General features: G+C 43.0%; 1 protein-coding gene across 6 annotated transcripts in view; it reads right to left on the bottom strand.

The window, feature by feature from the left end:
* TBCK (TBC1 domain containing kinase) overlaps nt 1-24,017 on the bottom strand; it is a 184,007-nt gene that overhangs the window by 70,286 nt on the left and 89,704 nt on the right. For all 6 annotated transcript variants that reach the window (XR_007356190.2, XM_048846664.2, XM_048846656.2 and 3 more), the window contains 2 exons: nt 15,933-15,969; nt 8,124-8,285 (listed from right to left, as the gene is read on the bottom strand). Coding sequence is in view for 5 of the 6 variants with exons in the window: in XM_048846664.2 (XP_048702621.1) it covers nt 8,124-8,285; nt 15,933-15,969 (199 nt within the window). In the remaining variant the exon portion in view is untranslated. The remainder of the gene's footprint in view (nt 1-8,123; nt 8,286-15,932; nt 15,970-24,017) is intronic.

A 24,017-nucleotide genomic window follows, 5' to 3' on the forward strand; every position in this document is an offset into this window, starting at 1 on the left:
GGTGTGCACTAACAAATCGCTCTGCTCCTGTACCAAAGCCAGCTCCCCACCTCATTTCTACCAGCAAGCAATAAAAAAAGAATTACTGGCAAATATGCATGGCTTCTGTTTCACAAATACCATTATTTATCAGTGATGAATCTTCATAAATTGCTTTATAAACACCCCTGCCACTTGCATCTCAACAAAGCCATCAAACACAAAACAGGTACTGGGAATATGTGGGACCAAGATGTTTCCACAAATGTCAATCCAGACTGTTTCTTCTTCTTGAAATGGAAAAATAAAGAATGCAGCATTGTTTGTTGTTGTCTTATGGTATTTTCAATCTAATTTTTATATGAAACTACCAAAGTATAGTATAATACCATGGCTACTGTATGTGTATGTATTTGACAGAGTCCAAAATTGTTTTTTTCTTCACAGGTATACAGTCATTTGGTACAGCAGGATAGCCCCACTAACTCTGTGACAATCACCTTGCAAAACGTTTTGCACAAGAGGCAAATTTCTTTAGCTTGGGGACATTATTTCGGAGATGCCTGTCGTGACTGCATAGTTAAGGTGTTACAAGGGCTTCATTATTAAAAGACTTGTTCTAACCTCCTCTTCCCTCAGCCCCTGAATCTAAAGGAGGAAATTTTTAAAGATTTTTCAAAAATGTAGTACAAAAAGTTGAAAGAAGCCCTTTTAAAAAAGGTAAAAATACTCTGTCATGATCCTTCAACCCCTAACTTTAAAGTTAAATACTCTACAAACTTCAAAATTCTCACATATGCACATTTCTCTACAACATACAGGCATTTAATAATATAAAACATTAATATCTTCACGGTTTTTAATTAGAGCTACACTAGCTGCTTAGAGCGTTGCATTTTAATTACCTCACAATTAATATCTTAATTGTTATTGGGGAAATGTTCAAAAGGCACAAAAGGAAGTTAGGCACTCATCTGCCACAAACTCCATGGGAGCTGGGCATTGGATAGCCGTCTGTGCCTTTGACAGACTTCCGCAGTTAGAGCTGAATGGGTCATGGATAGGGGTGAGCAGAGCATGTCCCGGGAGACAGGGAATTAGAAGTTAGGTGGCTCACCAAAAGGGAGAGATTCTCACCTCAAGGTGTGCACCCAGCAGACCCAAGCTCTGATGTGCAAGTATCTTTAGCAGTTAGTTCTGGTTCCGTCAGTGAAAATGTGCATGTCAGAATTGTTTATGTAACCTCAGTTTAGAATTTCCATAGTTTTTTTTAGTATTTGGGTTCTTTTAGAGCTGTGAGATCCATCTAAGTGTTTATTCGACCCTCACCACCACTGGTAGTGCATCTGTGGTAAGTCAATTTTTGAACAGTTAGCAGCTTTAACTACAACAAATTTTTAATATTCAAATAACTCAGTTTCTGGAGGAATAACCTATAGTCATGATTCAGGGCTAGCTGAACCTTTGCCCCTTCTTCGGTCTCTCTCTGAGTGCACCCCCTTCAGTTTTAGGCCTTGTGTCTGCTAGTGAGAGAACTCAATATATGCATATGCAGTGAAGAATAGTAACCTGGTCAAGATACAGTAGTAATAAATTACAGGCAACTCCAAATCCATCACACCAGTGTTAAGGGTTCACAGTTAAGCACTCTGATGTGACAAATGCCAAAGCTGTGTTTATCTGTACAACCTTATCTCTGTCTCCTTGTGCACACACACCATTGGATGTGCTGGAGTGAACTGTTCTAAATCTCAAATTCTCACATTCTACAAACAAAACAAAGTTTGCAGCTGAAAGGTTGGCTTTGCTTTTTGGTCAATTGATGTTTTTCTGGTGCTTACATTATTGGAATGAATAAGAAACCCGTGGACCTGTGTTACACAAGTCTCACAAAAAGAGAAGAGGACTTTTGCATATTTGTATGGTCTTTCTGAAAGCAAAAATTAGAGTAGACAGAAAGACAACGTAATATGCATAAACATTCCCATAAACTTAATCTAAGTTAATATAATTTTATATATATTGTACCAGCCTTGTCAGTATCCTTTTAAAGCTAGATATTCCAATCAGGATACATGGTACTGGCACCTCATTATAGATAGTTAAAAAAAAAAAAATCTGTATCTTGTCAGAAACTTGTAATACAAATTACTAACATATGAGGAAATTACTATTATGCTAAAACTGCATAGATTACCAAAGAATGTGAAGTGGCTATTGAGTGGCCACAAATTTGCTGCTTCTACAAAACTGTAATACTACAGTTAATTACAAGTCTTATCAATAACATGACTGACTTGCTCAGAAAATAAAAGTCCACCTTGAACTAAGCAGCATATTCATATCTACAGGTTTCAGAGTAGCAGCCGTGTTAGTCTGTATTCGCAAAAAGAAAAGGAGGACTTGTGGCACCTACAGTTATAGGCATGGAAAGTTAGAGAATGAGAGAGAAACCCTGATAAACTGACAGAGTTGTCAGAAACTGTAGGAGACACGTCTCCCCAAAATGCTAGACATGCATGCAAGTATAGGAAAAGGGGATGGATAACAATGAGCTTGGGATGCTGCTTGTTGGTCACAAGACAAGGAATTCATGGGCCAATGAAATGTGTTTTGACAACAAAGATGTACCGTCCTAGTCAAGAATATGGCTAGCACCTATCTTTACAACAAGGCCAAATATTTGTGTGGAGCTATTTCCAACATGTTAATTTTTTCTTGGCTTGAGGTAAACATTGTAATATTATGGGTTCCATTAGTAAGATTTGTGTTCAGATAGTTTAGCTTAGAGTACAGTGCTGTCAGACGCGGGATTCAAAACTTTAACAAACTGTGATATTACACAATACAGGCTCTCTCAGTGCTGTGGCATCTTAATGGTTTTACTATAGGTATTGTTTGAGTAATGTGATATATACGGCTTGACAGCTGCACGAACTGAAAGTTTACAGACAAGCAAAAGAGCAATAGTCATTTTTAGAAGAAAATATAGCGGGATGAAATCTGACTTTTTTTTAAACCTTTACAGGGGAAACACTCCCTTTATACAGAGTCAATTTTAAATGACTGTTAGAAACAAACACTTAATGCATTTACAAAGATGGATTACCAAATAAGAAAATCAAACCCTAAAATGTGATTTACTGGTGGTATGTTTCCAAAATTAAAGTAAGTATTTTTAATTAGCCTGTTTCTCTCTTGCTCATAAAGGTTAACTTTACTATGAAGCCATGTGATATAAATTGCATAAAATGGTTTGATAACTTTGGATGAATATTCTGTCCCCAAAATTATTCTTGGCAGATTGTTAAATTCAGGTATAAAGAGATCTCCCAGAAAATACCAAGCACTGTCCATCATAGGAAAAAACACAGCCAACACATCAAGAAAGTCACTGCCTTTGTAAAAAGTTTTCAAGATAATTTTCTAGTATCATATGGTGACATGCTGTACCACAGAGTAGCACCCTGTAATGCCCATATCCATCATTTATATATGGGTATGATATTTCATATGAAACATGCTATGTAAGATATCATATGAAAGGTCATGATCTGCTGAAATCCATTATTCTGTTAAAATATGTATATTGTTAGCATGTATGAAGTCATGAAAATTTGCTATATGGTTGTTATTGAAATATGTTGTAAATTTGGGAGTTGTCCGCTGCTATTTCTCTAGTGACAACAAAGGAAGTGATCTACACACAGGTGGGTGTTAAACCACCATTAATCAGAAGGGGTGTTGTAAGCAAGGGATTTATAGTTCTGTAAGAGAGTTGCACAAGCATCACACAATGGGGGACTGTTCAACTCTGACTCAGCAAAGCACACCAGGACATTTCTGGGCTAGCGTTTTCCAGGCACCTGGACTGAGGATATATCATAGGGGACAGTGGCATCATGCTTTTACCTTTCTTTCCTCCCACCTATACTGAAGGTTGGCTCCAAGGTTAAAGGGAAAACCTGTGTATTAAGGTGTAGGAAAAACTGCTTGATCCGAATACTGCTTAGTCTAATCAGGGTTAGGATTTAGACTGCATGCTTACCTTTCAGTTTCTTTGGTAATTATCTCTGACCTTTTGTGCCTACCACTATAATCACTTAAAAGCTATCTTTCTGTAGTTAATAAATCTGTTTTATATTTTACCTAAAACAGTGTGTTTTGGTTGAAGTGCTTAGGAAATCTCACCTCAGTTTACAAAAGCTAGTGTGTGTCCCCCTCCACGTGGAGGTAGGGCCGGACTGGGTAATGAACGTACGCACTGGTTAGGCTTCTAACCAGGGCAAGATGGTACAGTTCTGGGGCGCAAGGCTGGGGGCTTGGAGATTTGCTGGTGCCTTTTACTGTATTATTCATGAGTGGTTCAGGGAGCATTCATGCAATTTAGCAGTGTGGGGCTCCACGTCCTGTTGTACTGAGTGATAACAGCACCTGGAGGGGTTTGCTGCTTGTCACTAGCAAAGCATTGTGAGAGACAGCCCAGGCTGGAGAGTTAAGAGGGCACTGCACAGTTCCAGGTTGCGCCCCAGGGATCCCATCTCACACATAGGATGGCATTACATATGCCCCTCCTTTTACTGGCATTGTTAACTTTCCCAAACAGCTATGGAAACTGCATTATTACTCAGTGGCCTGGGGAAGGTGGCTTCTGCTCTTGGGGGTTAGACTAGATGGCCCTTGAGGTCCCTTCTAACCCTGTGAGTATATAATTACCAGTGCACCGGATAGAACATGTGGCCCTTTGTTATTAATATACAGATTTTGAGAACTCAGTGAGCTTTTATTTAAATTATAAAACAAGAAAATGTTAAAAAACTATAATCTTACAATTTTGAGGAGCAATAAAATAGACTTAGACTGGAAAGCAAGTAATTTTCACTGGCAGTCTGAGATAATCCATTCAGGTATGCAGCAAATTTAAAACCACAGGAATTTTAGGCTGCTGAGTAACAATTGATTTTGGATTGAAATTATTGCAGATGTTTTCAACAGTGTAATTTTTTTCTCAGAGTGACCCAGTTTTAGGTGAAAGCTGTCTATGAATTAGTCTCAGAAAAATTTCAGCCATGGCATAAAGGTTATTTCAATCAAAATAGTGAAAACCCTGCTTGGGGCATACAGATGACTAAGAGCATAATCAGGCTATTCCTTTAAACCAAAAATAAGATTTATGTAGGAAAGTCAGACATATAACCATAATCATTATATGTTAAGAGAAGATATTGATTACTTCACTTTTAGCTATACTAATGGTGTATTTTATTTCCAAATAATGCTGATATTGTCTTACTTTATGATTATCTTACTGGTTTTTTTTTCCAAGACGCCAATTTGGGTTGCATTTTGAATTCACGTCAGAACTCTGATCTATACTGTGTTATTACCTACGATATTTTCTATGGCACAAAAAACCCCAACTCATACAATCTGCATTTGTTATCACCTATACCTCCTTTTAAAATGCTTCTCAGAGGTTACCTGGCATATTATCATGCTACTGCAATTTGATTCCTCCAGTAACATCAGAAAAATTAATAAAAAAACTCTGTTAACAAATAGCTTAGTATAATGTGATAACCTTGCTAAAAGCAGTGTATGTCATAATTAATATTTATTAACATTCCCATATTGACAGTCAGTGAACTATGACAAGGCTCACGGGCATTCATGGCAGCTTGAGGCAAAATTAAGTATGGGCAGACATGGCTGAAGTTGAAGTTGTATTCTATTACACACATGCAAATAGACATGTTTTCATAAATAAGCAGCTAAGATGGTGTAAACAAAAGAACTGTAAAGATATTTGTTGAATGCACCCCATTCTGTGATGCAGGTCATTAAGAAAGGTCAGAAGCACTCTTACTGGCATCTTTGGAGCACCAACGATTTTCTGCAACAGTTACTATCAATGGAGCTCTTCACATATTATGGTTCTAAATATGTGTTTTCAATCTTCAAAAAACAGGGTCAGATATTTCATACAGTCTCTCTCTTTTTTTTCAGTATACATACATTGGTGACTCACTATTTCTCTGAATAGAAAGCCAACTAGTAATTCCTGGTGTAGTCTATATTTAATGTGTTCTAACACAGGGTGGGGTGGACAGCGTTCTTACTTGACGTATCTAATATTTTATTATAAAATTAATAATGTTTTGAAAGTGCTTTGAACATGACATATTTATGGTTTCTGGAACTCTTGCACCACACAAAATAAATCTCAATAATCCTAAATAATTTCAGGGTCATACACCATAAGATTAAACAATACTTCAGTATATCGTACTTTAAATCTTCAAAATTCCTTACAATACTCTATAATTTGAAAATGGTTATCATAAAAAGAGTCATAAGCATATTTCAAGTCTATAGTACTATGAAAGCTAATAACTTCTTATTCATACACAATGCTACTACAATGTACAGTACACCTATAAGAACGTAAGAACAATTTATTTGGCTTAAGATTAATTGAACTACTTAATTAAGATACACTCAGGGAAATAAATCAGGAGAAATGACCTGGGCAAGAAAATAATTATAATATTTTTCAACTGAGCTCTAGCCAAAGCATTTAGCCAAACAGCCATGGAATGGGAGAAGGAGATCCTCTGAACTGGCCCACACCTTCCAGAACTTCAAAGGATATTCTTGAACTTTAAGAAAGGCATTTGAATTGACCAAGAATGCAGAAGGAAATTAAAATACAATATGGAACAGGATATCAAATTAAATTAAGGTTTACATAAAATCTGATTTTGTTCTTGTTTCTTTACAAAAAAAAAAAGAACCCACAATTTTTATTTAACCTGCAGCTCCCTGTTTTGAGAAGTTTAGCATCTTAAAGCCCTGATCCTGTAAATACTTATGAATTTGCTTAATCTTATTACTGGGGGTAGTCCCACTGATTTAATTTACTCACAGTAATAAAGTTTTAAGCATGTTTCTGTTTATAGGACTGGGGTATACATGACAAAATTAACAGAGAATCAACAATAAAATATATACCAGGAAGGAGGGGAGTCTAGAAATGACTGATTATGGAGACAAGATTATTTAGTTTTAACTTGTGTGTGTCTTGATGAATCAAAAAAGGTATGTTTTTTCTTTTACCACTGAACATAGTGGTAAAATTGGGGTGATGCTATTAAAGCAAATTGCTGTGCCAAAGAAATAACAATGTATAATTATGCAGTGTAATGTTTTACATGTTCAGTGAGCTATCTGAATGTTGATTAAACACAAGTGCATGGAAATGCATATTCCAGTCTACTTAAGCTTATTTAATTCAAATGTTTTTTTATTAACCAGTAACGCTTTTGCTCACAAGTAAGGTTGAAGCCTCATGCTGGACTATTATATTTTCAGGAGACACAAGTTTGTACTGAGCTAAGTCACATCAGTATCCATTGAATAAGATGGCAGAGTTGCTGACCAGTGGCTAAAGAAACCTGAAGCAGCCTGCACTTTTATGGCTGTAGCTCACGAAAGCTTATGCTCAAATAAATTGGTTAGTCTCTAAGGTGCCACAAGTACTCCTTTTCTTTTTGCGAATACAGACTAACACGGCTGCTACTCTGAAACCTTTTATGTAAACAGTCTCATAAGTTTTGAATTTCAAGTGCAGACTGCTTTAAATAGTGCTTCTTTATTGGCTTTTAAACAACTTTTTGCATTTCTGCTCTAGTGACTGCTTCTGTAGCAAGAAATGCACTCCCAAAGGAGGGAAGGATAGAGCTATCATCATATAATGAGATAACCATAGTAATAGCATACGGAGCAAATCTGAACGAGTAATTCATTGAGGATAAATTTGACTAACTGCACCACTTCCTGTTTGTAGTATGTCAATCAGTGATTCAAATTTTTCAATTCATTAATTATTTTAAATTATTCTAAAGTTGACTGAGTTCTCCATGCTTTACTTGAACCCTGATAATGGACCTTACCCAAGCACTAGTGAAGACAATGGAGACTTTCTTGACTTCAGTGGGCTGTGATCCAGGCCCCAAACACTATCATAGGTTCACATAAGCCTAATTTTCCAAACCTATAAAATATTTGACATAAACATACATATGTTCAACAGAATGCTTAAAAATAGGACACCAGAAAAGAAAAAAAAATTGCCATTTATATACCTGGTAAATCTGAAAAGAGCAGAATGCATTCATTGAATCCATTAGCCAGAAGCCGGTCCCGCAGCTGTTGCAGAATAGCCACTCCAATACAGAATGGGAAGGAAGAATTGCCAAGCAGTAATGTATCCCACAGATGAAAAATCTTGTGCAGTGGAAAGACATCTGCAAGATGGCACGGGCAACAAAATATTAATTATAACACACAATGTTAAGGTTTAAAAATATACATGACTAACCTTCTATAAGTTTTATTGTTGCCTCAAAGTTACCGCTTTTTAATTTGGGAACAAACGAGACTAAACTTGCTTAGCCTCAGATTTGTTTTCATATGTAGATTTATTACTCCCTATGGCAATCAACACTTCATTTCAATATTAAATATCTACTTCTGCGGATTATTTTCTTTTTTGCTGCTAAGTACACACTTTAGTGATATTTCTTTCTCTTTTGGAACAATCTGTAATTATGCATGAGTATACTACTGGAGGTGGGGGGAAGGGTGAGAGTGAAAAACAAATGTATGCAATGCTTCTTAGCAGACTGAGCTTTCAGAAGGGATTTTTCTCCTTTGAAAACAAACGGTTACTTACTTTCTCGTAACTGTTATTCTTCAAGATGTATTATTCACGTCCATTCCACATTAGCTGTGCGCGCGGTGTGTGCACGAGCGTTGGAAACTTTTCCCCTTAGCGGCTCCCGACGGGCCCCCCCGAGTGGCGCCACTGCGCCGTGCATATATACCCCCGCCGGCCCGACCCCCTCCAGTTCCTTCTTGCCAGTGACTCTGACAGAGGGTGGGTGGTGGAATGGATGTGAACAACACATCTCAAAGAACAACAGTTACAAGAAAGTAAGTAACGTTTTTTTCTTCTTCAAGTGCTTGTTCACGTCCATTCCACATTAGGTGAATTACAAGCTTACCTCTGGAGGAGGGTAGGAGTCATGGAACAACTGCTTGGAGGACCGCTCTGCCAACTGCCGCATCTCTGGCCTGCTGGTTGACCACATAGTGGGTCATGAAGGTGTGCACCGAGGACCAGGTGGCTGCTCTGCAGATCTCCTGGATCGGGACCTGTGCCAGGAATGCTGTGGAAGCCGCCTGCGCCCTGGTCGAGTGGGCCGTGACCGGAACACCTGCGAGCTCATAGAACGCCTGGATGCAGCTTGTAATCCAAGATGAAAACTGCTGCGCTGTCACTGGGAGGCTTTTTACCCTCTCGGCTACACTCACAAACAGCTGTGCGGATTTGTAAAAGGGTTTGGTGCGCTTGAAATAGAATGCCAGCACTCGATGCACATCCAGGGTGCGCTAGGTGTGGTGACTCAGGTCCGTATGGGGTTTCGGGAAGAACACCGGCAGACAAATGTCCTGGCCCAGATGGAATTGGGAGACCACCTTAGGGAGGAACTTGGGATGCGGCCGGAGCTGCACCTTGTCCTTGTGAAATACTGCGTATGGTGGCTCAGAGGTGAGGGCCCTCAGTTCGGACACCCTTCTGGCCAAGGTAATGGCAACCATAAACGTTACCTTCCAGGAAAGGTGGAGGAGGGAAACAGGTAGTGAGGGACTCGAAAGGGGGTCCCATGAGTTTAGAAAGGACCAGGTTAAGGTTCCATGGAGGGACTGTGGGGTGGGAGTACGGGAACACCCCCTCCAACCCTTTAAGGAACCGCCCCACCATTGGGTGGGAAAACACCGAGCCCCCCGAGAACCCTGGATGGAAGGCGGAGATGGCTGCCAGGTGCACTCTGAGTGAGGTCGGGGCTAGCCCTTGCTGCTTGAGATGCAGGAGGTACTCCAGAATGGCTTGCACCAGGGCCTGGCCCGGCTGCACCTGTCGGCGTTCACACCAACCCAAGAACCTTTTCCACTTGGCCTTGTAGGCCACCCTGGTAGAGGGCTTTCTACTGCCAAGCAGAATCTGCTGCACAGGAAGGGAGCACTGGCTCTCCAGGGCATTTAGCCACAGAGCCTCCAAGCCATCAGATGCAGTGACTGCAGGTCGGGGTGGAGAAGCCGCCCGCCGTCCTGTGTAATGAGGCCCTAGTGTAGGGGCGGCACTACTGGGGCCTCCACCGACAGCTCTAGGAGCGATGTGTACCAGTGTTGGCAGGCCCAGGCTGGGGCTATGAAGATCACCACCACCCTGTCCCTGCGCACCTTGAGTAGGACTTTGTGCACCAAGGGGAGCGGGGAGAAGGCATACATCAAGGCCCCTCTCCACAGGATTGCAAACGCGTCCGCAAGTGAGCCCGGGCTGCGGCCCTGGAATAAGCAAAACCATGGGCACTGGGCATTGGCCCTGGTGGCAAACAGATCTACCTGGGGAAACCCCACCTGCAGAAGAGCGAAAGCACCACGTCCGCCCTGAGCATCCACTCATGCATGTGATACGACCTGCTGAGGGAGTCCGCCAGCTCATTCCGCACCCCAGGGAGATAGGACGCCTCGAGGTGAATCGCATGGGCTATGCAAAGGTCCTAGAGGAGGAGACCCTCGCGACAAAGTGGCGAGGAAGGAGCCCCGCCCTATGTAGTGTTGTCTGTCAGAACTGTCATGCTGTGACCACTCAGAGTGGTGTGAAAGATCTGGCAGGTGAGACGAACTGCCCTGAGCTCCTTCACGTTGAAATGGAGTGACCACTCTGCCTCGGACCACAACCCCTACGTCATGAGGTCCTCCAGGTGAGCCCCCCCATCCACACCAGCGTCAGGTCCGGAAGTGGGGCGGCAAAGGGTTCCCTTCGCAAACCACAGGTTGGGACTGCCACCACAGCAGGGAGTCCAGCACATCCCTTGGGGCTGTCACTACCAAGTCCAGGGGGCCCCTGCCTGGGCGGTACACCTGAGTGAGCCACACCTGCAGAGTCCTGAGTCTCAGTCTGGCATGCCTGACCACGTGCATGCATGCTGCCATGTGGCCCAGCAGCCGCAGGCAGCACCTGGCCATTATTGTTGGAAACTGGCGCAGGGAGGCCACTGCTTGTTGGATAGCCCGGAATTGGGATACCGGAAGGCTTGCCCTGGCTTGCATCACGTCCAGGACCGCCCCTATGAATTCCACTTTCTGCGTGAGTACGAGCATGGACTTGGAGACGTTGACCAGGAGCCCCAGCTCGCGGAACAATCTCAGGGCCACCTCCACATGGCCCCGCACCTCCACCTCGGATTGGCCCACCAGGAGCCAATCATCAAGGTACGGGTACACCCGGATTCTCTGCCTCCGTAAGAAGGCCACCACCACCGCCATGCACTTCGTGAACATGCTTGAGGCTAGACCGAACGGGAGAACCACAAACGGATAACGTTCTCAGCCCACGGTGAAGCGTAGGAACCGCCGATGTGCTGGGAAAATGGCGATATGAAAGTATGCGTCCTTCACTTCGAGGGCGGCTTATCAGTCCCCCGGATCCAGGGAAGGGATGATGGTGCCCAGAGAGACCATGTGGAACCAGGCCTTGATCAGGAATTTGTTGAGCCTGCGCAGGTTTAGGATTGGGCGAAGGCCCCATTTGGCCTTGGGAATGAGGAAGTATCGGGAGTAGAACCCTTTTCCCCTTAGGCCGTGAGGCACTGCCTCTACCGCCCCCGCCCATAGCAGCGAGCGGACTTCCTCCTCTAGGAGATGCTCGTGAGAGGGGTCCCTAAGAGGGACAGGGAAGGGGGGGGGTCGGAGGGGAGGAGGAAGGCGAACTGCAGAGAGTACCCGTTCCGCACCGTGCGTAAGACCCAACGGTCCGATGTCATGGTGGACCACGCATGGGAGAAACGGGACAGGCAGTTCAGGAAACAAAGGGACGGATCCGGTGACTGGTCTGGTATGCTGTCGTCGAGCACACCTTCAAAAGCCTGGCTTAGTGTCCGGCTAAGGTTTGTGCTGGCCTTGGTTCTGGCCTGGCGCATTACTGTTATTATTGTTGTTGCACCGTCGCCTGTTATCCCTGCCTCGCCTACGGTAAGGCTCATGCCTATGGCCAGGCTGGTACTGGCGTTGAGGGGGAGGCTATGGCTTAAAGGGCTTCCTCTGGGTCGCTGGGGTGTGCATACCCAGCGACTTGAGCGTAGCCCACGAGTCCTTGAGGCTATGCAGCCTCGCGTCTGTCTGGTCTGAGAAGAGCCCAGACCCTCCAAATATGCAGCCTCGCGTATTCTGGACTTCGTGGGGCAGCCTGACTCCTGGAGCCACGCAGAGCGCCTCATGACCACCCCTGAGGTGACTGTTCTAGCCACCGTGTCTGCGGAATCCAGGGAGGCCTGGAGAGAGGTCTTCGCTACTGCCTTGCCCTCATCCACCAGGGCCGTGAACTCCTGTTGGGAACCTTGCAGGAGGTTGTCCTTAAACTTCCCCACAGCTGCTCAGGGGTTGAAATTGTGCCTGTTGAGGATGGCCTGCTGGTTAGCAATCCTTAACGGAAGGCCCCCAGATGAGTACACCTTTCTACCAAAAAGGTCCAGGGGTTTCACCTCCTTGGCCTTAGGGGCCGGGGTCTGCTGTCCATGGCGCTCCCTTTTGTGCACCGCCGAAACCACTAGGGAGCATGGGACTCAGGTGGCAGAACAGGAACTCATAGTCCTTAGATGGGGCAAAGTATTTATGCTCCACTCCTTTAGCCGTTGGAGCGCTGGAGGCCGGGGTCTGCCATATAGTCTTATAGTTAGACTGAATGGTCTTAATGAGCGGGAGCGCTATTCTGGATGGCCCTTTGGGGATCAAAATGTCCACCATGGGGTCCCCTGCTCAACCGTCTCCTCGGCCTGCAACCCCAAATTTTGGGCAACTCTGTCTATTGACAGAGGGCCGGATACCTCTGTACCGGCCACTGCCTCATCGGGGGAAGACGAGAAGGTCAGCTGCTGCTCGATCCCCTCTGGTTAGTCCTCCTGCTCCCCATCTCCTGTGGCAGGGGCCCCCGGCTCAGGCTGGGGCGGGAGTCCATGGGACAGCACCGGGCTCGGTGCCAGACTCTCCGGTCTACGCTGGGGAGATGCTGGAGGCCTGGATACTGTTGCTCCCGGCACTGTCTGGCGTCGGTGCGGGGACTGGGACCGCTGCACCAAATAACTTGCCCTGGAAGGGGCCCTTTGGTGCTCCTAATAGGCCCAGGGGGTCCCGAAGGGCCAATGGCCTGGCGGCCCCCATTGAGGTTACCAGCTCCCCTGAGGGTCTCTGCTGTCCGGGCCCCGGTACAGGTAGCTATAGCGGCCGGAGCCAGTGCCGGACTGTGGAAACGCTGATCGCGAAGGCCATGGCGGTGCCAACAATCTGCACCAGTGGGAGAACGAGTGGCTCCTGGCTGAGCAGGATCGGGAGCAGTACCAGTATCCCCAGGACTGGGACCAGCGTTCCCTGGACCGGGACCATCTGTGGGAGACCTCCGACGAGGGTAGTCTCAACTCCTCCTGGTGCTGGTCTCTGGGTGGTGCCGGAGAGCGGTGTGCCCTTCCTGGCGCTTCTTCGCAATTGACCCACTGCCGGTGCTGCAACCTCCTTCTGGGCCGCTGACAAGTGCGAGTCTGCAGAGTCGGAGCTCGACCAGGACCAACTGCAGGAGCAGTGCCGGGACGGTGTCTTCGAGCGGCACACCATTGCCGGCTTACCCCTCGACGGTGCCAGAGGAATGGGTGCCAGAGGGTTCTCCCCATACAGGAGGGGACTCGCCGCCGAATGCTCGATGAGGTCCTATGCGGCCTCAAAGGTGCCGGGCGTGGAGGGCTGATCCCATTGTCCGCACTGAGCTCACTTAGGTCTGGGCTCGGTGGGGCTTGTGCCGCCGGGACTGCCTGTGTCAGCACCAGTACCGTGGCCTTCCCGCTCTTGTCAGTGCTCGGGGCCTTGGGAGGCGCCAGCCTCCTGTGCGGGGAACGACCAGGCCTTCCTTTCGGCTGCGCCGGGGGCCGCACCGGGGAGGACGATCAATGCCGGGGCCTAGCCTGGCGCTCTGGGGCCAACAGTTTACGTTGCTTCGCCAGTGCTGGGTCTCCCGACGGCTCCAGGGCACTACGCACCAAGGAAGCCTGAGCCAGCGTTGGGTGCTCCGGGCCCGGCGGCTGAAGTGCGGCCTCCATCAACAGTTGTTTTAGGCGAAAGTCTCTTTCTTTCCTTGTCCTTCGCTTGAACGTCTTGCTAATCCTACACCTTTCAGTTTGATGTCCGTCCCCCAGGCAACGTAGACATGAGTCGTGGGGGTCACTAACTGGCACAAGCTTTGAAGCCGTGGGCTTGTGACATGCCCCACAGCCGGTGCTGGAGGCCTCCAAGCACCTAATCACTTAAGTTTTCACAATCTATATGTAAACGAACTGATAATAGCTACTCTAAAGGCTAAGGGACTGCTCTTCTGCCAGAGAGAGAGAGAGAGAACTTGTTCCAGTGCCGCCACAAACCGTAAGAAGGAACTGGAGGGGGTTGGGCCAGCGGGCGTATATATGCGAGGTGCAGTGGCACCACTCAGGTGGCCCGCCGGGAGCCGCTAAGGGAAAAAGTTTCTGACGCTCGTGCACGCAGCGCGCGCACGCCTAATGTGGAATGGACGTGAACAAGCACTCGAAGAAGAACCTTTTCTTTCAGGAAAAAAAAGACTAATGGCAATCTGCACATAAAATACTCCAGATGACTTTATCCTATCCAGCATGCTTAAATAATCTTTTTTTTAAACTATCTGTGAATAGAGGAAAAATGGGTAGAATTGCTATGCTCACAAAAGGTTTAACTGAATGGACCAACAGTAGTCAATAGACAACACTGCTTCATTGCACAGGCAATCTTTAACTCTTTGATATTTCATCAGTATATAAAACTTACATTCTTTTCCTAATAGGAAAACTGATCAATTATTTTTTAATTAACTCCAGTGCCATCTGATATGAAATTGGAAACCATATCTCAGAGGGGAAGAGGAAGTATAATGGATTATTCCTACTTTACAATTGAAATAATGCATTATCTCCATATAGAATCATCTCTATCATTTAACCTTACTCAGGTACAATACTCCTTTTGTCCAAGGAACAACATAAAATCATGGTAGGGTAGTAACAGATCTGTGCAATAGTAAAGTATTGGTTTATACAATTAAGGTGTATTTGCATATGCTGGCCTTTAACCCAATAAAGTCACTATCATTTTCTCACCTCAAAAAATTGGCTCTACTTTTTTTAAAATGTGACAAATTATATATGAAGGTTTTCTGTCTAGGTAAGGGCTTCCTCCTTCAGTACTGATCCCTGGTTTCAGGAATAAGAAAAAGTACCAGTTGCCATGGAATCTATATAGAGTATGACACAACAGAGGTCTATAAAATCAGGAACAGTATAGAGAAAGTGAATAGGGAAGTGTTACCTCTTCACATAAAACAGAAGGAGGGATCACCTGATTAAATAAGTAGGCAGAAGCTTTAAAACAAACATAGGGCAGTTCTTCTTGACATAATGCAGTGAATTCATTGCCATGGATATTGGGATGTATAACTTGGTTCAAAAAATAATTAAATAAGTTCATGGAGGATACAAATTACAACTAGGGGAAGCCTGGAACATGTAACAGATCTCTGAAATGGGAGGCTCCCCCCTCCCAAAAGCTGGAAGAGGCCAGTTTTCTCATAGATGCATGGAACTGAAAAGACTGGTTTTCAGTGTACTAAACCAAAGTCCCTGTGGACTCCAGTTAACCTGGGGTGAATCTGAACTAGCCATCTAGGAGTGAAGGGTCTATATTCTTCCCTTTTAAACTGAAATGTATATTCTATGGAAAAATGGGAGAAGTTAAACATACAGTGTTGATATTTAACCAAAGAAAAAAAATATACTCACGTGTAAACATTGTGAGAAACCAAGGAATAGCATACAGCTACAAGAGAAAGAGAAGGGATAAAAAACACATTTTGTTATGTGCTGAAGGCCTTGTCAAGGTTGATTTTCTATTACATTTAAAGCTGTATAGCATTTCAAGTTTCAGTGATAAGACCATTTTCACATAAATGTAACTTATACAGAACTTCACGTTTGGGGCTGAATTTTCCTTTGCTTAAAGGCTGAGCAGAATCGTCTCAGCCACTTTTAAGTTTCATGGAAATTAAAAAACCAAAGCCTTGTTTGATTAAATGATCACAGTTCCCATCCCACTTACACATACAGATAACTCAAAAATGACTGATCTTGGACATCTGAAAGTTGGCATTCAATGAATCTTCATTGAAGAGTACATAGCCAAGTATGAAAAACCACACAGTTTAGATAATGAAGTTATGAACAACAGGAAATTGTTCCTTGCAGTAGAACATTCAGCAAGATGTGGGTATTCACACTTATTGAGAAGAGCACTGGGCATATCTGCTTCCCCCCACACCCCCTGTATGGACATCTATTAAATGTGATCCTAATGTACCAAGGGAACATTTTTCAATGAATGGCAATAGGTACAATTCAGCCTTAAGGACTTAAAGCACTTATCAACGTATTGTATGCATTTAGCAGTTTAGGTGTTTATGCCTAATGTTTATGTCATGTGAAGGATTTGAGGTGGCGTAGGCACTTATCCTGCTATGAGGAGCTTAAGCATTTATGTTGCTTTAAGGGCTCTCTGGGCTGTAAAAACTTTATGCTACTGTAAGCTTTCGAACAGTTTACGTTATGCATGTATAGCACTGTAAATATGAAAGGCAGTTAAAAAGGTATGCCCTCTTCAGTAACTGAGACAGTTTAAGTGCTTATGCCACTTCAAGCATAATTCTTAATTTTAAAGAAAATACTAAGAAAATTAAATCTATGTGGATACTATGTTGAAGTTGCACAGAAAGTCACTGCAAGTCAGGAATGCAAAAGTTAAAAATCCAATATCAAATTTAATTCAACTGTACATACAGTATTTTCCATTTCTGGAGAGGTTCTTTTTAGTTAGTTAAATGTATAGCTTAGTATATTACTCTTTATGTCATGAAATGCACAAGTTAGTGTTGCTAATGAACCTTCATTTTGCATTTCCTTATGTCTAGTGACTAAATGAACAAGCTTAATATTGCAGTAGTGTGTTTTTTGTATTAAATACACTCTTAACTGGTCAGGCTGATAAATGTATGTCTGTTGCAGTACTCCTTGGCATAGAGCTCTCCAAAATTTATTATAATAGCTACTCTATGTGTACCTTTCTTCTAACCAACTATTCATAACAGCAGCAGAAAAGCTGAGAGGACTAAACTTGCCAGTATTTTCAGCATTCACACAGGTCTTTATGAATGGACCTCACTATACAGAAAGGTTCCGTTTCTGATAGTAAAAATTCCTCTACCATTGTTGATGGGATACACCAGCACAATCCACTTCCACACGTGTATTTTTGTAAAGCATTCCATCAACAACTTCATATTCCCCACTACCATCTGAAAAGCCTGCAATAGTGCTTTTGCCCTGCCATTACGTTTGAAATAATTTGTTCAAATGCAAGAATGTGCAGTATATCCACTAGAAAAGACGACTCCAGATATGCTGAATGCTTTGTCTTTAGGTATATCTACATGGAGATTAAAGCTCCATGGCATGGACCTGGCTGACCTGGGTCAGCTGACTCAGGCTTGTGGGGCTTGGGCTGTGGACCAAAAATTGTTGTGTAAACATTCATGCTTGGGCTGCAGCCTGAACTCTGGGACTCTCCACCCTCACGGAGTCCCAGAGCTTGGGCTCCAGCCTGAGTCCGAATATCCACACAGCAATTATTCAGCCCCACTGCCCAAGCCCCATGAGCCCAAGTCAGCTGGCTCAGGCCAGCTGCAGGTTTTTATCCCCATGTAGACATACCTTTTGCTTTCGAGATAGAAATTGACCACAGCAAAATACCTGAGCCCCCCTTGTTCATAAATTATTTTGTTGAGAACTGGAAGTAGATCAGTTCAGACTCACAATTTGATTTTTAAAAAAACTGTATTAGCCAAGTAGACTTGCATACATTCAAAATTACACACACAGAAATGTAAATACCAACACCTATAGCTTTAGCTGTGTACACATTTTTTCAACACACAAGTAAAAGAAATATACAAAACTATTGGACATAACAGAAAACACTAACATGCTATAAATATGACAAATAGTAAAAAACTTTATCCCTAAAACACAGACCTGGCTACAAATATCACTCACCAATCCTGACAACTACCTAATATGTCAAAAAATTAGGCCAGACAATCTTTAAGTAGTAGGTAGTTATTAGGGAAATTGCAATAGGAGTTGAAGGGGAAATTATCCTTGTTATTTTCTACAATATAATGCTACAACAAGAAGGGGTAGAGGTAAGAATAAAAATATGATAATTTATCTCCAGTGCTTTTATTGCAAAGAGAGCTACCGCATTGTTCAGCATCCCTCCTTCATGTCTTATTATTCCACTGTAACAGGTCAAAAGTGGAAAATGAAGATCCAAAAGGAGAACAACATGTATCTGGTTTAAAGTACTTGCCTCACAAACGTGAATTTAAAACAAATATGCTGCCATATGTACATAGTCAAACCACTATACTCTAAATAAAGATATTCTTAGTAAATATTGCCCCCTAGCAACATCTGGGAAGAATAACTGCATGGTAGGACTGGCTAAAACTTTCACCGCAGTGATTTTCAACCTTTTTCCACTGGAGCTCAAACTGCAATGGGTTTGCAGACTGGTGGGTCTCCCTGTATCTTCCCTTCAAATGAGTATTGCTCAGTATTTTAAAGAAAATTTACACAGTACTCAATAAGAGCAATATTTGAACTTCATAGACACTAAGTCACATGAAAAAACAGATCAGCTGAACTTCCACATCAAAAGAGAATTAGTAAAAACAATGAATCAAAATATATACTTTCATTACAACTGTAAAAGTACATTTATCTGAGAAACAGCCTGAGATCATGAGTTGCAGTCCCATAATTATCAATGTTTAATAGATAAGGTTGAGTTCAGCTGTACACATAAAATCAGCGATACAACCACTTTTTTTAAATCTATGAAGAATACGGCCTATCCTCCCCAAAATTAATGCAATCATCATTTGAATGCACAACGAGTTTTCTGAGAATTTACAAAAAGTAGATTTACCCATTAGGTATACATTTTGAGAAGGAAACTTCCAGACAAAAACTTTGTTAAGATAGAGTTAAGGTTGAGAGTATCTATTACTACTTAGGAGTAAAATATATTACAGGATAATCATCATCAACATAATCTACAAAACAACCCAAGTCTGAAGACAATTGGTTCAGTATTTTTTATTAATTGGCAAGGCAATTCTTAAAAGAGAAAACTTAATTACTGTAACTGCCAACACATGTGATATACATTTCTTTAAGTAAGTGGCAAATTTATAAACTGAACAAACATATCTACTATACATATTTAGTGTGATTTTCAAACACTCACAACTTTGGTAAATTTAAACATTTTTCCTCACAAACCAAATACAGGAACATATGAATTGCCATACTAGATCAGACCCAAGGTCCATCAACTCTCTGTACCCTGTCTCTTAAAAAGGCTACTCCAGATGCTACAGAAAGCATAAGAATCCTAAAGAGGACAAACGTAAGATAGTCTGCCTCCCACATCAGGTCTCCTCCTCCTAGTTAGAGACTGGCTTAAACCCTGAAGCATCAGGTTTAATGTCCCTTCCAAGGTTTTTATAATTGTGACAACCCCGCGTATTCCTGATAGCCATATAAACATTGAGTCCTTTTCTGAATCTTGGTAAGTTTTTGGCCTCACTGACTTCTTGTGAAGAAGTGGAAGCCAAGCACAGAGAATTAAAAATTACTTGCCCCAGGTTACCGAGCAATATTGTGGCAGAATGGCAGGACTAAAACTCAAATTTTATACCTCCTATTTCAGTGCCCTATCCAGATACTGGTAATGAAGGCCCTGAAACTCTAAACACTTTAGCACATGCTTAATTTTAATTTCTATAGCACTGTGTAAGTGCTTAAATGAACTATTCATATGCTTAAAGTTAAGCACATGTATAAATGTTTGAAGGACTGGGGACAGAGTACCCATAAGCGGGCAAGATAAATGTAAAGGATTAAACCCAATTCCATCCATCCCCATCTCTCATTCCAAATATGTAAAACACAAAACAATTGCTTTCCTATTAAATAAAAATTAAAAACCAGCCGTCAAACACTCCTGACTGAACAAGTGCGTGCTTGCAAGACAGAAAAGTATATTTCAGTAAGGACAATTTAATTCAGGCTTCCAAATGTAGTTACAAACAAACAGGAAAATAAAAAGAACGAAAAATATGTTGGCAACGGTGTTCTTTTAACTCTAGTTAGATAAAGCCTTATTACAGATACCTCCTGCATATCACTGAATCCAATTTGAGGTCTGTCTACAACAGCACCATTACCAAGATGATATTAAGTAACTGCAGCCAGACCTTGTCATCTCTGTTAATGGCCAGCTGACAACTGTGTCTAGCTTCTATTATTTGCAGTTGAAAGCTATTCAGAATAATTTATGGATACAGTTTCCCTTATAGTAAAGTGGCTCATTTCCTTGTCTCTCTTCCCTTAAAAATGGACGGATTTTGATGTTAGAATTATTTAGTAAAATACAGAACAGATGTTATAAAACATTATATAAGTTCATACTCCACAACAGTGAAAAAGAAAAAAAACCCTGTAAAATTCACCTTACGGATATCTCCATTTACATGTAAATCACATAGCCACTGCAATATATTTAATCCAGGCACCACATCAGCTAACAATATTCACAACTATTCAAGCTTCAGCAGCGTTCAATATTCTGAGAGCTACATGACCCAAAGTAAATGGAAGGGTGCCAGGAAACACAATCCTTCCTGCAGCGGGAGCCTGCCTTTCAATGATGAAAGATTAATCAGGGTTTACTTTGATAGGATTAGTACTCAAGCACGAAACTCTGGTTCGGATCTCATTACTGAAGTGCATATCCTTCACCTTGATGGATCTGGGCTGTCTTGCTACAGGTGCAAAAACACTCCTCTCTCTTACTAATCTAAAAGGCAGAACCCAGAACAGAAATATTTTGATGTGACAGGTGATTTAGGAAGAATGACTCCTCTTAGGAGGTGTAGCTAGCCTTTAGAACAGTCGGGGATTGCCAATACATTTATTTGTATGATGCAAATACTTTTTAAAAAAAATTTATAGTTGTACATCCTAATTGGTATATATTTTGGATTCTCTAGTCTACTCCCTTCATTTGTCATCTATCTTAGGCTTTCGGGTCTCTGGGACAGGGCCTGAGTATGCCTGTGCATCTGTATAGCAACCAGCATAGTGGAGTCTTGATACTGATGAGGACTCCTGGCTACTACCATAATACAAATAATTAAAAATATGTACAAATAAATGGTTTGTTTATTCATATCTCATCTACAATTTGTCTGAAGGCCCATAAGAGGCCCATGATTGGAGTCATTGTCTGAGGAGCTCTGCAGATGGTTTTCTGCAGTGGGTCCACGTAGGATGGTATGGATGGCAATGATAGGGATAGGCAAAAGGATGGGTCAGGGAACGTACATATGTACACGTTCTATATTGCTATTCCAATTCACATACTGAATTAATGGCCAAAGTGTGTTTGGATGGCTATGCTGTAGCCCTGTGCCCCAGCCCCATGTTGGGAGCTTGCATTTTGCTTTTTCAAAGTCCTGTGCATTTCATCTACATAAAACCCTGATTTCACCGGCTTTATATAGATGAATAGATTTCTTCCCCCCTTGACACTAGCCTGAAGTGATGCATATGGCCTAGTAAGGTCTTTTCTACACCGAAGTAAGTTTAACCCATCCGTGTGTAACCCACTACATTAGCCGGTCTCTTCAGCTGACTGGACGTATTACGTTAGTTTTTAAGTGTCGCAATATCCCGTCTGAAGTTGGATCATTTATAAACAACCCTATTTATCACCCTGAAACACTGTTATCAAAAAGAAAAAAAACTGTACAACAGACTTAATTTACGCTTTCCTGGCAAAAGCTTCATTTGAGGCCACAAACCTGATAATTACATGCATAAGTATCCTTTAAATATGAAACTCCTGATCACTTCATGAGTATACACAAATTCATACAGAAGTTGTGTTTGAAAAAATCAGTTCTGCAAATTTGGCCCTGTAACAGCAGGCAATTTCTGCAAAAGCACTGATTTACCTTTAACATTTTTGAAGGAACATAGTTTTTTAATAAAATGATAATCATGACTGTTCAGAAAATATATTCCTGAACCAAACACCTTATATTTCCCCTCTTTCCACTGAACCTGTATTCCCCTCTTCCATGGTGATGATTCCCTCCTTTCTCCCCGCCCACACTGATTATTACATGTACTGTCATGAAGCTTGCCATGTATTTTTAATGACTTCTTTTTATAACCTGACCAGACTTTTTGAAGAGTGCCGCCCGTATCAGTTAACAATGCTTCTCTTTAGAGTCTTCAATGTGTCACCTCAGTACAGGCTTAAGGTATATCTACAATACAGAGACTATGTCACTATAGCTATGCAGGCATAATCCTGTAGTGTTGATGTAGCCTAGTTTGATGGAAATGTTTTTTCCATTGGTGTAGGAAAACTACCACCTTGGAATGAAAACATTTTTCTACCAACATAGCTGTGTCTACAGTGAGGATTAGGTGAGCATTATGTCGTCGATCAGGGGTGTGATTTTTGATATTGATATTTTTCTTTTAAGAATGAAGTTGAACAACAACAAAAAGTTTAACTATCTCATCATAAGTGAGGCTACGATTTTGACACGGAGGTCGCAGAAGGTATGGAATCTGTGACTTCCAAAGAGCTCCGTGACTTCAGCCCCGGCAGCTGGGAGCTGCATGGTCCTGCCGCCTCCCGCAGCAACAGGGAGCCACCTGAGACAATGGCCCCCAAGCCCCCGGCCGCCGAAGGCAGGGGAGTACCCTAGCAGCTCCACTGCTGCCGCAGCAGGGGACACCGGCAGTTCCTCCCCAATAGGGAGTGGACAGGGGAACCCTGCAGCTCTAAGCTCCCTTGAGCTCCCAGCCACTCCGCATCTGCCCAGTCCCTTCCCACTTTATCATGGATAATTTTAGTAAAAGTCAGGGACAGGTCACGGGCTAATGTGAATTTTTCTATCTTGCCCACGACCTGTCCATGACTTTTACTAAAAATATCCATGACAAAATTTTAGCCTTAATCATAAGCCCTTCGAGAAGTGCCACCCACCAGAATCAACGGGTAGGGGCCAGCGGTGAAAGGGAAGCAGTCCCAGTAGCAAGGGAGGGAGACACTCGCCAAGGGACAATAAATAGCTCCTACCCTGGGAATCTCCAGCACCCATTGGCCAGCTGTGGGAGAGGCGTGCTGATTGGACAGCACTCCCCAGGTCCCAGGGTTTAGCCCAAGGCAGGGACCATATGGAGCATCTTTTGGCTCGGTTCAAGCAGACCATTCTATCCACCCAAAATAGGGATGGGAACCTGGCCTGACAGATGCTGTGGGACTATCCCATTGCCTGTTCAGGGGGTCATGAAGGAATTTTTTCTCCCATGGGACAACTGGCGGAGGACCATGAAGATTTTTGCCTTCCTCGTAGCACCTGCAAGCCACAGTGGGTTGTAAGTAGGAACTCACTTAGGCCTGATCTACACTGGGGGGAGAAGGGGTGTTGATCTAAGCTACGCAACTTCAGATATGTGAATAACGTAGCTAAGTCAACGTACTTAGACCTACTCACCGCGGTGTCTTCACTGCGGTGAGTCGACTGCTGCTGCTCCCCCATTGACTCTGCCTGAGCCTCTCGCGGCAGTGGAGTACAGGAGTCAACGGGAGAGCGCTAGGGGGTCCATTTATTGTGTCTAGATTAGATGCAATAAATCGACCCCCGCTGGATTGATCGCTGCTTGCCG

Source organism: Caretta caretta, chromosome 4, assembly GCF_965140235.1.
Source record: "Caretta caretta isolate rCarCar2 chromosome 4, rCarCar1.hap1, whole genome shotgun sequence".
Lineage (NCBI taxonomy): Eukaryota > Metazoa > Chordata > Testudines > Cheloniidae > Caretta > Caretta caretta.